The sequence below is a fragment of the Oratosquilla oratoria genome, chromosome 29, assembly GCF_046742065.1.
Source record: "Oratosquilla oratoria isolate Oo_2021 chromosome 29, ASM4674206v1, whole genome shotgun sequence".
In the NCBI taxonomy this organism is placed as follows: Eukaryota; Metazoa; Arthropoda; class Malacostraca; order Stomatopoda; family Squillidae; genus Oratosquilla; species Oratosquilla oratoria.
The window spans coordinates 15,624,415-15,638,051 of NC_134805.1; the positions used below are offsets into that span (position 1 = coordinate 15,624,415).

The following is a 13,637-nucleotide window of genomic DNA, read 5'->3' on the forward strand; positions in this document are numbered from 1 at the left end:
TGGTCGAGAATTTTACCATGTTAAAATTATTTTCGACGCTCACTGTGACTCAGGACGAAATGAACATGACATTTCCTATTCAACTTAAGCTAATCTACAGTCATGGTGGTTGAGAATTTAACCATGTTAAAATTACTTTCGACGCTCACTATGACTCAAGACGAAATTAACATGACTTTTCCTATTCAACTTAAGCTAATCTACAGTCATGGTGACTGTGACTCAGGACGAAATGAACATGACTTTTCCTATTCAACTGAAGCTAATCTACAGTCATGGTGGTCGAGAATTTTACCATGTTAAAATTATTTTCCACGCTCACTGTGCCTCAGGACGAAATAAACATTACTTTTCCTTTTCAACTTAAGCTAATCTACAGTCATGGTGGTCGAGAATTTTACCGTGTTAAAATTATTTTCGACGCTCACTGTGACTCACGACGAAATGAACATGACTTTTCCAATTCCACTTAAGTTAATCTACAGTCATGGTGGTCGAGAATTTTACCATGTTAAAATTATTTTCGACGCTCACTGTAACTCAAGACGAAATGAACATGACTTTTCCTATTCAACTGAAGCTAATCTACATTCATGGTGGTCGAGAATTTTACAATGTTAAAATTATTTTCGACGCTCACTGTGACTCAGGACGAAATGAACATGACTTTTCCTATTCAACTTAAGCTAATCTAGTCATGGTGACATTGACTCAGGACGAAATGAACATGACTTTTCCTAATCAACTTAAGCTAATCTACAGTCATGGTGGTCGAGAATTTTACCATGTTAAAATTATTTTCGACGCTCACTGTGACTCAGGACGAAATGAACATGACTTTTCCTATTCAACTTAAGCTAATCTACAGTCATGGTGGTCGAGAATTTTACAATGTTAAAATTATTTTCGACGCTCACTGTGACTCAGGACCAAATGAACGGGACTTTTCCAATTCAACTTACGCTAATCTAGTCATGGTGACTGTGACTCAGGACGAAATGAACATGACTTTTCCTATTCAACTTAAGCTAAGGCGTTTTTACCAACGCATCCAGAATGTCAAACGCTATTAAACATGTTTGAAGTCATTGGTAAACACGACTTACTGTGCTGCCAGATGACCCTCGCTCGCACCAGTCTCTTCTATCAGGACCTATGATGCCTCTATTGGCAGTTGCAAGCGTGGCAGAGATGCAGCCAGAGGCAGATATGGGTGCAATGCAGGAAAGGATGTCTTTTTGGTGCCAATTCCTCCTAAAATTTCTGAAATTGCACATGAATTCCAAGAAATGGGAGGAATTCCCGGTGTGGTAGGGGCTCTGGATGGATGCCACATTAACATCAAAGCTCCATCACCCACGCAGGCCGATTATGTTGATAGAACACAAAAACAGTGTCATTTTACTTGGAGTTTGCTCGCCTAATAAAAGTTTTTCCTACATTCAAGTGGGCTTCCCGGGATCTGCACATGACAGCCGAGTGCTAAAGTCAACTTCACTTTATAAGAAAATCCAAAACGGTGACCTAAATTATTTCCCATCACCACAATATCATATTGTAGGAGACTCTGCCTTTGGAGTCCAAAAGCATGTAATGGTACCATTTAAGAACTCTGGAAACTTATCGCAAGCACAAATTCTCTTCAATACTAAACTCTCCAAAGCAAGAGTTACCATTGAAAATGCTTTTGGTTTCTTAAAAGGTAGGTTTCGACGATTGAAGCATGTAGATGCCGATATTCTTCGGATACCTAAAATAATAAAAGCATGTTGTGTTCTTCACAACATATCAATAACTCAGCCTGATGAAATTAACATCCTCGAGAGGGATGGGCTGGTGGATGACGCTGTTGAGTATTTCAGTTCTTCATTGTTGTCTGCCCTGCCACGAGACCAGGCTGGTGTGCTAAAAAGGCAGGCAATGGTGGCAATGCTACAGTGAGTGACAGGAAAAAGTAAAAGCAACCTGGAATATGACTTTTTAGGGTTTCAATAATCAGCCAAAATATATTGTTTTTTACATTTCTTTACATGTTACAAAAATATACAAAATTCACATATATGTACATACATACATATACCAAGGCTTTTTCCCCCTTCCAAGGGAGGTAGCCAAAAAGGGAAAGGCATAAAAACACTCCCACCCATTTCATCCCTAAATACACTCCACACCCCTCCCACCCTCCCTTTCATCTGAGCACCTCCTGGATGACGGGTCATCCCTGCACCCTGCCCACCGCCCTGGGTCAGAAGCAGTGTCGCAAGACACAGCACATCCACAGCAAGGCACATATGTACATGGTTTTTATTGATTGTGCCTCCCAAAATTTTGTAAGTGTTTTGACTCACTCTGAAATCCTCTTCAAGTGTGACGTGGCACATATAATTGGATGTACTTTTGCTTGTGTTCATATGGTAGGTTGGAGGGAATGCAGAGGGCAATGGAGGCAGGAAGGGTGTCAGAACCGGTAACTGAAGTCTTTCTGACAAGTCAGAGACCACAAGGGTGACTTCAGTTACCGGTTCTGACACCCTTCCTGCCTCCATTGCCCTCTGCATTCTCTCCAACCTACCATTCTACCATTTCAATGCAAGCACCAGTACATCCAATTATATGTGCCACATCACACCTGAAGAGGACTTCAGAGAGTCAAAACATTGTGTTATAGTCATTTGTCACCATGTAGTTATTTGGTATCATATTTTATTACAAAATCACTCATTGTTTTGTCTGCGCTCTAATTCAATTCATTTTAATCTTAGGATATTCAACCTCTCCCTCTTTATCTCCATGTCCATTTCGTGGCGTTCTCTATCACGTCCCGCAATGCAAGACAAAAGTTCTTTTAGTTCTGCCATACTGTTTTGTTGTTTATCACTAGATGTTTTCAGTGTATTTTTCATATATTTCACGCACAATAACAGTTCCTTTCTGTCTGCAGAGGGTCTTAAGCTTCTGGTTCTTGTTCTTGGGGGTGGGACATTCCCTCGGGCTGCAGGTGGCTCCTCACGTGTGGCTGGAGCAGGCTGTGGGGCTTGTGAGGCATGAGCAGGCTGAGGATCTGGTGGTGATGCTTGAGGAGGAGTTGGGGCACATTGCGAGGCTTCACCATGCTGAGGGTCTAGTAATGAGGCTTGTGTGGCTGGGTCTTCTTCCACAGGGTTGTCAACCTCCATTTCTGCCACACTCCTAGTACCCACTTCTGTGCCCTCCAACACACACAGATCTGGCTGGGACAGGGGATGATTCTTCAGAATTGAAGACAGGAGATTGTAAAATCGTGGCTCAGTCTTCTTTCCCCTCCCATTTGCCTTCTTGTAGTCCTCATAATGACGGAATATTGATTTGAGGTTGCGCCACTTGCCCTCAACTTGTCTCAGTTCCACGCCTGTGATCTAATTTGGGGGAAAAGTCAAAGTGGAATTAATATTTTTCAATATTAATTGATACATGCATCTTTTCATCATAAGGATTCCTAAACACACATTTGACAGAGAGAGGTCATTAATTAGGGAGCACATAAAGTAATGGTCTGGTTAACCATTTTTAAACCAAAAATATGTGAAGAAATTTTTAGGTTCATAGCATACAAAACACAGACATAGAGCAGGGGCACTACAGTCTTGGAATGCAGATCACACTGAGAATTACAGTGTGATGCTTCATGACGATGGTACCTTAACCTTGAGGAGGAAAATGGAATGAAGTAATGAAGCACTAAAATTATAATACAGAATCCAGTTACCATACCCATGCTGTCACTTAAAAAGCTATTAGTATTCATACGTGCATGTACAAAATCATGTACGAATCAAGCAGTTGGCAACCAGCTTCCCAATATCAAAGGCAGGTAACACTGAGAGGCTACCCATTATAACATAAGGACCTGACACATAGCATATGCCACATACAGAAAAGCATCATTGGTGGTAGGCAACATCCAGACAGGAACATATTACGTGCACTGCTTACATAATAGACATGCATACATCATAACAGTTTTCATTTAACTAATACCTCAATGTGATGCAGTTGGATGCCTGCTAGTCCCTGAAGGAAAAAAAATATATTAAATGTGATACTCCAGCTGTAATGAATTGTGGTTACTAACAGATTATTATGGCGAATATCAATAAGAAAATGAACTCACATGGCCTACATAATAACTTACCAATTCCTGCAACACTCTGGTGATGTCCTTCCACACAACGGCCTTTGTAGTTTTCTTGTCATTTAGGCACGTGTAGTTTGCCTTGACAAGTTGCAGGAGTGCTTCTGTAGCCTCATAATTCCACGGTTCTTTCACCTTCCCTCCCTTCCCTGAAAAATTAGGCACTCATTATAGTAAGGAAGTCATATCATTTCAAGTGCAAAATTATACAGGATATAAGAAACAGTGAAGAAAAAATACATGTGTGACCTACATGTATATTTAGAAGCACAACACAATACTAAAGACTGACATAGTCATGCCACAAGGGCCTAAACATACAAAAATTAGAGGCTACCCTATGGTCAAGCTTTACTGTTTGGAAGAAACAATCTGTGGGACTGTTTACATAGAGTTTCATCCAAAGAATTAGAGTACTGATGTATGCCCTGGCATACATGATTATTTTGTATTGTAATATTTCAGTATAAGTGTCCAACCAATACCACTAATTTACTTACTCTGTTTTCGGACACCCTCCTCTGTGAGTGATTCACGTGGTGGGTTGTCCACTTCTTCTTCATCCTCTGAAGGGGAACAAAGTACTTATGTAGGAACAAGAAAAAAAGGTACAGAAAATTCTCCAATATTCTGGTGAGTATAGTAACATGGCAGAGACAGGAATTGATTTGGTAAGAATGTGATGTTGGTGCTAGCAGCTATGTATAAAAAAAAAATTCAAAATAATACCAACAATATAAACTGCATGTGCTTTGAAACATGTATGTATTTTGGGCATTGTCAAGGATAAAATTACTAAGTATATAATAACATAAAATCGTTTATCATAATGTATTTATGATGGTATGTACAAATAACAATGTACAGCCCTACACTAAAATTAAGGTCCTTGAACAGGCTGAAACTTTTTACATTAATAATATAAGAGGAGATAACAAAATACTTTTCATTCATTACTTACAGTTCTCGCTCCATGTTGGTGGACATTTTGGGGATAAATGGTTGGAATGAAATCTTAGCAGTTACAGCAGTCGTCCATGATGTACGCAATGTTCGTGTTATCTCAGCAGCATTTCAAAACAAATATCATTTATCCGATATATTTGCTTTAATACGGATGTCAATAGCATACAGCAATAAGGTAATCCTTTAATTCTTATTTTTCAGCAAGTATTATACGGATATATAGTATAAACTACACCAAGTTCACATAACTGGAAGATGAAGTCACAACCACATGAACTGACACGGACGTCCCTCACTAGACATATGTCTGAACAGTGTTGAGGTATCACAAGACAACACAACCATTTATTTCAAGTCTTATGGACAATTCTTTTGAATTCTAATGCCAGGAACAAGTTACTACTTTGATCTTCTTTTCATATAAAACAATTATCATAATCCTTAGGGCCTCAGAATTGTAATTATTGAATGTGATAGGAATGGCAATACCAGGATCTAAGAATATAAGGTCTAACCACTTCCGACCGAATTTCGAGGGAGTTGGCGCAGCGGGCCCGTGAACGTCACCTGGCTGCTCAAAGTGGGGTTAGCGGGTCCTATAACTGTCAATTGAAGCTGGTCCGTCGTTCAAAAATGACGTTGCCTTCGCTCGCACTGCTCCACGCAATTAGTTATATTCTGACAAATATTATATAAAATATATATATAAATATATATAAAATATTATAGTTCCTGTCTATATATATGAATATATAATATATATGATATATAATATATATATATATATATATATATATATATATAATATATAAAATATTATAGTTCGTGTCTTCCTTGGCGTTTCACAGTTTTCTTCAGTGTATCACAGAGAGAAAATGGACTCAGCCAAATGACGTCAGAAGCTGCGCAGAAGAATTCCAACGGTCTGACCTGTATATTTAGACCTTGGGCAATACCTTCCAGCCAATCAGAGTGCGTGTTAGCTATTCCGAGCATATTCGCTGCCGTATCCTCAAACGCCTGTCCCAGTCGTTTGATAAAACCAAGCAAGAACTTCAAACATGTTTGATAACGTTTGATATTCTGATGCGTTGGTAAAAACGCCTAATGTAGAAACGACCGAAACAATGTAGCAAATCGTCCTGCAGCCACCCCCCAGCGAGCCGGCGCGCATAACCACACCCTCTCTCCATCCTCCTCTTCGAGTAACCATACATTGAGATGAAATTGTTGACGCGAAAACAAAATAGTAAAGGGTTTGTAGTGGTTAGATACATTCTTGGATTAATTATAAGATCTTGACAATCAAATTCTACAAATAGCAAATCCACTATTGGATTAATTAATATTCCCCCACCCTTACCGTAACGGCTGTCTGGCGTATGCCGCCGCCGCCTCCGTAATACGCATGCACAGTGTGATACGTGGCAAGTATTCACGACATAAACAAGCGGAACAAACGAAATACAAGACCAAAGTGAAAAGTTGGGCCAAGGCTCCTTACTATCCACCCAAAACGAGCTCATGTCCATACAGCCTTCTCTCCCCATCCGCCGACGAGCAGACGATACCATGATGATGCAATTCTGCCAAGTGGAGTTGTCATTAATTAACACTACCCTGTTCGCTTTTCAATTACCCTGCATGTTAATAATTTATCAAGATCATATGTATATTTATAAAAAGTATTACTACAAATGTGAACAGTAATGAAATAGTATATAAGGAAGTACTTACGTGCAACATGGGCATGTTGGTACTTCTGATCAGGTTAATGCAGATTTACGTGTTGTAATTTTGAAATAGTCCGATGTTGAATTTTCAAACGTTCTCTTAGCATGGATCATTCCAATTAACGAACCTCTGTCTAGGGAATTTTTTATTTTTGTTTTCAAAAGAAAAAAAAAAAAAAATAGCGCTTGAACGCGCCAAGCATAACAGTTTTGCCAATAAGGTGCGCTGCTTTCTCTATATGAAGTTGACAAGATATTGTTTATCGATAGAATGGTATGTGTGTAGTGATGCAGTTACCCGACCACTCAAATACATATATTCCACGAAAAGAAAATATATTCATATATCCACCCTGATAGTGCTCAAATTACCCTAAAATATGGTTATTACTCAGCTCTGAATGGAAGGCAATTTCATCTGCGTCAATAATGGACGGAATACCTTTGGTTCAGGTTCAATTTCGAGGTATTTTCCCTCATATGTCACTATTCACTACTCCAACTATTTATGAAACGCTTCGTTTTGTTTTATTTCCTTCGTTTTGTTTGATTTCCTTCGTTTATACTTCGCTCGTCTCTTTCGTTTATACTTCGCCCGTTCGTCTTTCTTGTTTTTCATAAGTTATAGTTTTCAATTTTTACCCTTTTCATATATTTCCCGAATATTTCTTTCTAGTTCTCTTATTTCACCCTTTCTTCTAGTCCCTAGCAGTGGAGTACGAAATGTATAAGGACGCTAAAAACTTATGGAAAGTGTATTTGAGGTATACAAAACATATTGGTGAAGTGTCGTACGGCGTTATTAACTATTTTTAATTAATAAAAAAAAAATATCGAGAGGGTGATGTCCCTATTTACGGGACATGGCGTAAGACTGGCTTTCTATTTAACATTTACATATAATATTTTTCCTATCTACATAAAATCTTAGAAGGGTACGTCGTACGTCTGCCAACATGTACTGACAAGCAAGACGATTTAGGCAAGAAACGCGAAGTAACAATGCTCTGTGTATTGGTTCAGTATCGCTGTTGCAGTATGCACAGTGTGATACGTGGCAAGTATTCACGACATAAACAAGCGGAACAAACGAAATACAAGACCAAAGTGAAAAGTTGGGCCAAGGCTCCTTACTATCCACCCAAAACGAGCTCATGTCCATACAGCCTTCTCTCCCCATCCGCCGACGAGCAGACGATACCATGATGATGCAATTCTGCCAAGTGGAGTTGTCATTAATTAACACTACCCTGTTCGCTTTTCAATTACCCTGCATGTTAATAACTTATTAAGATCATATGTATATTTATAAAAAGTATTACTATAATGTGAACAGTAATGAAATAGTATAAAATGAAGCACTTACGTTCAACACGGGCAGGTACTTCTGATCAGGTTAATGCAGATTTACGTGTTGTAATTTTAAAATAGTCCGATGTTGAATTTTCAAACATTCTCTTAGCATAAATCATTTCAATTAACAAATTACTGACCAGGGAATTTCTTACTTTTGTTATTAAAAGAACAATTTAAAAAAAGCGCTTGAACATGCCAAGCACAACAGTTTTGCCAATAAGGTGGGCTGCTTTCTCAATATGAAGTTGACAAGATATTGTTTATCGATAGAATTGTATGTGTGTAGTGATGCAGTTACCCGACCACTCAAATACATATATTCCACGAAAAGAAAATATATTCATATATCCACCCTGTTACCCTGATAGTGCTCAAGTTACCCTGGGATATGGTTATTACCCAGCACTTGGCAGCCCTGAGTGGAAAGCAATTTCATCTTTTTTCTTTCTAGTTCTCTTATTTTACCCCTTCTTCTAGTCCCTGGTAGTGGAGTACGAAATGTATAAGGACGCTAAATATTAAATTATTTTGACAAATTTGCAAAAAACTTATGGAAAATGTATTTGAGGTATGCAAATCATACTGGTGTCGTACGGCGTTATTAACTATTTTTAATAAAAAAAATCTCGAGAGGGTGATGTCCCTATATAACATTTACATATAATATTTTTCCTATCTACATAAAATGTTAGTAGGGTACGTCGTACGTCTGCCAACATGTACTGACCAAGCAAGACGGTTTAGGCAAGAAACGCGAAGTAACAATACTCTGTGAATTGGTTCAGTATCGCAATTGACGTTCTTTAAAACTCTTTAATGTGGATCATTTTGTAACTAGGGACTGTGTTGAATGTTGGGATGCGGCTCATCCAAAGTGAAACAAAAACCCAACATGAACCAATATATCTAAGGGTGCGTTTCCACCAAGCGAGTCTCGTCTCGTCTCGTCAGATTCTCTTCAACCGTTGTGATTTCGTCTGGGTAGAAACGACTTCGGTTACAAACTTTCGTTTTTTCAATCTTCAAATATCAAATTGACTTTGCGTCACGTATTGAGAAACCGAATGGCGAAATGAAAGGAGCTAAACCTTTACAAATCTTAGACAGATTGTTGAAATGTTCTTAGGGAAGTCTAGAATGTTGCAAACAAGGTCTTCTTCCAGCTATTCGAATTCACAGCATTTGGCGAGAATCGGCCATGACTCGCTTGGTGGAAACGCAGCCCTAATGTTCCAACTGCTACGTACTTTGGTCCCCAGATCTGTCTGCATACTCTTTTCTTCCCGCTGGTTTTGTTTCTTCCTCTGTAAAAATTTTCATGTTGCTTGGATATAGTGCTGCCGGTAACATCACGCTTTTTCAGTATGTTTTCCCTATTAGTATCTTGTTGCAGCTGAGTATGTTATGTTTGGTAGTTCCTGCATTTTTTTATATATATTATTATCTTCATTAATTACTCCTATATGCTCTATGTCAGTGGTTCCCAAACTTTTTTCCGTCATTTCCCCCTGCACCCAGGTCAACTATCCAGATTTCCGCCTTCATGTGTATCAGGGAAAGAGTAGTTAAACACAAAGTGACTATTTACTAATTTATTTTTCATATGTACAAATATACTGATAAACAGGCACTCTCTCTCTCTCTCTCTCACTCTCAGACATGAGAAAATCCATCAGGGTTTTTTTTTTAGTTAGTAGGTAGTGTAATTATTTCCCACTGGTAGCTTCAAATTTCCCCTCAGGGGGAAATTTCCCCCAGTTTGGGAACCACTGCTCTATGTTGTTTGTCACTTTGATTCCTGCAATACCATTCGGCTTTTCTTTCATGTTATAATTTATTATGTTTCCTTTTTTCCTAATCTATTTCTACCCCACATTCCCTTCTTGCCTCCACTAATACTACTTCCATCTCTCTTTTTGCTTTTTGTGTTGTTGGGCTCAATATAAACCCATCGTCTTCACAGAATAGTGCATTTATCTTCAAACTTTCGTTTTTAAACGCTCCCCCTCTTTCCTCTAATTCTTTCATTATTGCATATGTTATCAGTTTAAACACTGTTGTCGATCGTGTGGATCTGTGTTTTATTCCATTTATGATTTTTATTTCCTAACGGCCTTTCATTCCTACTTTTATTTTTGCCTTGTCATCTCTGTGTAGACCTACTTCTTATTGCTTCTATTACGTCTTCGTGCCTCTTGTATTTTTTCCTGATTTCTATTAGTGTTTCTCTCTTTCCTGTGTCATATGCTATTTTGAAAATCTACCGCGGTTACTATAATAATTTTTTTCTTTTATGCAATATTGCAGTATGAATAAATTGTCTTCCACTCTTCCTTCTTTTGTATGTCCTGCCTGGGCTTCCTATTATTCACAGTTCTGTTCTGCGTGTTTTTCTATTTCGTCTTTTGTTAATGACAATAAGAACATAAGAATGAAGGAGACTGCAAGAGACCATAAGGCCTACACTAGGCAGCTCCGTATCCATCACCACCTGTCATCTCCATCCATAGAGTTGTCTAATCGTTTCTTAAAACAACTGATAGTTTCAGCACTTACTACATGGTTACTAAGTTTATTCCATTCGTCGACTACCCTATTAGTAAACCAATTCTTGCCTATTTCCTTTTTAATTCTAAATTTGTCCAGTTTATAACCATTACTGCGAGTCCTGCCCTGTTGGTTTATAACCATTACTGACTCAACTACGTCTTACATTTTTTTTTACTTTTTTTTTCCTCTAACATGTTTACATCTACTGTTTTCCTTTCTTGCTAATTCCGTATTGTAGCACACTGTTAATGTATTCATACAAGTTTCGTTATTTGCTAGTGCTTAACATGAATCTACTTTTACCACATCTGGGCCTGCTTTCCTTTTCTTTAGTTTCATCATTATTTTCTTTACATTTTCTTTCCTTCATGTGTTTTTTTTTCATTGGTTTGATTTGCTTTTCATTTTTCCCTATCACATCTTTCAATATTTCATAGCGTCTGTATTATCCCTGATCTTTATTTCCCTTATCTTTGCATTTTCTGTCGACATCTGCACTTCCTACATGGATCCAGTTCATTTTCCTAAACATCTTTTCCCAATATTTCACAATTACTTTTGCTGCTGTTTCCGCATTCATTACATTTCCTTCATTGCATATTTTATAATTTTTATTATCTCTATGATCACCTTTTGATTTGATGTTTTCCCATGATTTCTTACTTTTATATTTTTATATCTTCTGCTACCTCCTCCTCGTATGGATACGAGACATCTTTCTCGTAATGCCTTCTTTCGGTTCTAATTCTTTTAATTTCACGTCTCTCTGTCTCTTCTCTTCCTTTATTCAGTTTCCTATTTCTTCATTAATCCATGTAGTATTCCCTCAGCTCCTATCTTCATTATCTGCTTCTTTTCCGTTAGTGACTTCTCTTTTTTGAGCTCTTTTTCTACTTATTTTTCAAGTGCAATCATCTGTTCTTAAGTATTTCTTAGTTTCCTTTGTCATTTCCCTTCTTCTCTTGCCATGCAAAAATTGTTGTGATTATGGTCTCAGCAGTCACATTCCTCTTTTTTTTCGTCAATCTTCGTTTCTATAGATATATTTTCCGTAACTGACTTCTCTTTTTTCAGCTCTTTTTCTACTTATTTTTCAAGTGGAATCATCTGTTCTTAAGTATTTCTTAGTTTCCTTTGTCATTTCCCTTCTTTTCTTGCCATGCAAAAGTTGTTGTGATTAAGTTATGATCTCAGCAGTCACATTCCTCTTTTGTTTCGTCAATCTTCGTTTCTATAGATATATTTTCCGTAACTGACTTCTCTTTTTTCAGCTCTTTTTCTACTTATTTTTCAAGTGGAATCATCTGTTCTTAAGTATTTCTTAGTTTCCTTTGTCATTTCCCTTCTTTTCTTGCCATGCAAAAATTGTTGTGATTATGGTCTCAGCAGTCACATTCCTCTTTTATTTTTCGTTAATCTTCGTTTCTACCTTTCATACGTTACTTACCATTACGAAGTCTTTCGTACTTACGAGATCCCTTCCCCCTCCCCTAAGTGTATTGACCTTTGCACTTCTCATCTCCGTTCAAAACTGTGTTCGTTTAATTCATTCCAATATCACCTTTTCCGTTTGCGTCAATTTCCTGTTCTGCTGCAAATCTTATGTCCCCATTGAAATCCTCTAATACTCATATTTTTTCCCTATCCTGCTTCTGGTACATCAATATTCTTCTCTACTGGTCTGCGTATCCTTTTATTTCTCATTTTATCTTCACGTTCATTTCCTGCAGTCATGTATATCGATATCATTTGTATTGCTATTCCGTTGAATTTGCCATTTAGTTCCAGTATATCACTATTTTCTGTTTCTTTTTTCCATCTTTATATGTAGGCCCTTTTGTATCCCATCATTACAAAGGCGGAGCATACCGACGTGAGACCTTTTGGTCCATAACTAGGTCGGATGTAAAGAAATATACTAATGGTTAATAAAAAAAAAAAAAAATTGAAAACCAAGTTCATGTTGAATTGTTTGAGAATATTAAGCAGACCAACTAATTTCTCAACCTGATTATGAAGCATCTTGTGTGTCCTTCCTATGTTCCTAGCTTGTCTACTACTTTATGTATGTATATATCCACCTATGCCTCTGTAACTGTGTATTCCATGATAATGTCATAAATAGACGAAAACGTTCGGACTAAGCTTCTTATTTCCCAGTGTTTTTTTTCTGCATATTATTTTCACGTGTGCCTTGTCAATTACTGCAATATATATATATATATATATATATATATATATATATATATATATATATATATATATATATGAATAGAATCGCCAGTGACGGCGATGTCAATCAAAGGATTCCGACAGCCGCCGCCGGACTCGAACCGCCAGATCGCAAGAAGTTACGCCGACGCTCTACCAACTGAGCTACCGTGTTAGTCTAAGACCGTGAGTAGAACGTCGTATTTATTTCTCGCAAGCCCTCGGTTCGAGTCCGGGGACGGCTAACGGATTATACAAACACACACACACACACACACACACACACACATATATATATATATATATATATATATACACACACAGTGTACATCACCATTTAAGTTTCTACCATTAAATGTGGCATAGTACAGAAACGTCACTCTAGAAATATAATTCTATTTCATGTAATTACATCTTACTGAACAGTAAAAACACACAAATATCAAATCCCAAGCAACTGAAGCTACATTTGCATTGTGAGAAATCAGAGTTGTTGTGAACTTCCCTGTTACTGTACTCTTTTGCCAAAGTATGCACCCTGTTACTGTACTCTTTTGCCAATGTATGCACCACCGTCATTGTATTTTTTTTCTTAAGTTGATCAAATTCATTTGTGAATGTATCAAATTCACCACGCCGGAGATAAAGGA

At 37.7% G+C, this 13,637-nt stretch overlaps 1 protein-coding gene across 1 annotated transcript in view; it reads right to left on the minus strand.

Annotated features, from left to right (window-relative positions):
* Positions 1–2,167: 2,167 nt before the first annotated feature.
* LOC143040820 (uncharacterized) overlaps positions 2,168–13,637 on the minus strand; it is a 145,779-nt gene continuing 134,309 nt past the window's right edge. Inside the window, exons 3-6 of the mRNA XM_076212257.1 lie at positions 4,672–4,737; positions 4,172–4,320; positions 4,018–4,050; positions 2,168–3,395 (exon numbers count right to left, since the gene is read on the minus strand). Of these exons, the coding sequence (XP_076068372.1) occupies positions 2,748–3,395; positions 4,018–4,050; positions 4,172–4,320; positions 4,672–4,737 (896 nt within the window). The 3' untranslated portion in view covers positions 2,168–2,747. The remainder of the gene's footprint in view (positions 3,396–4,017; positions 4,051–4,171; positions 4,321–4,671; positions 4,738–13,637) is intronic.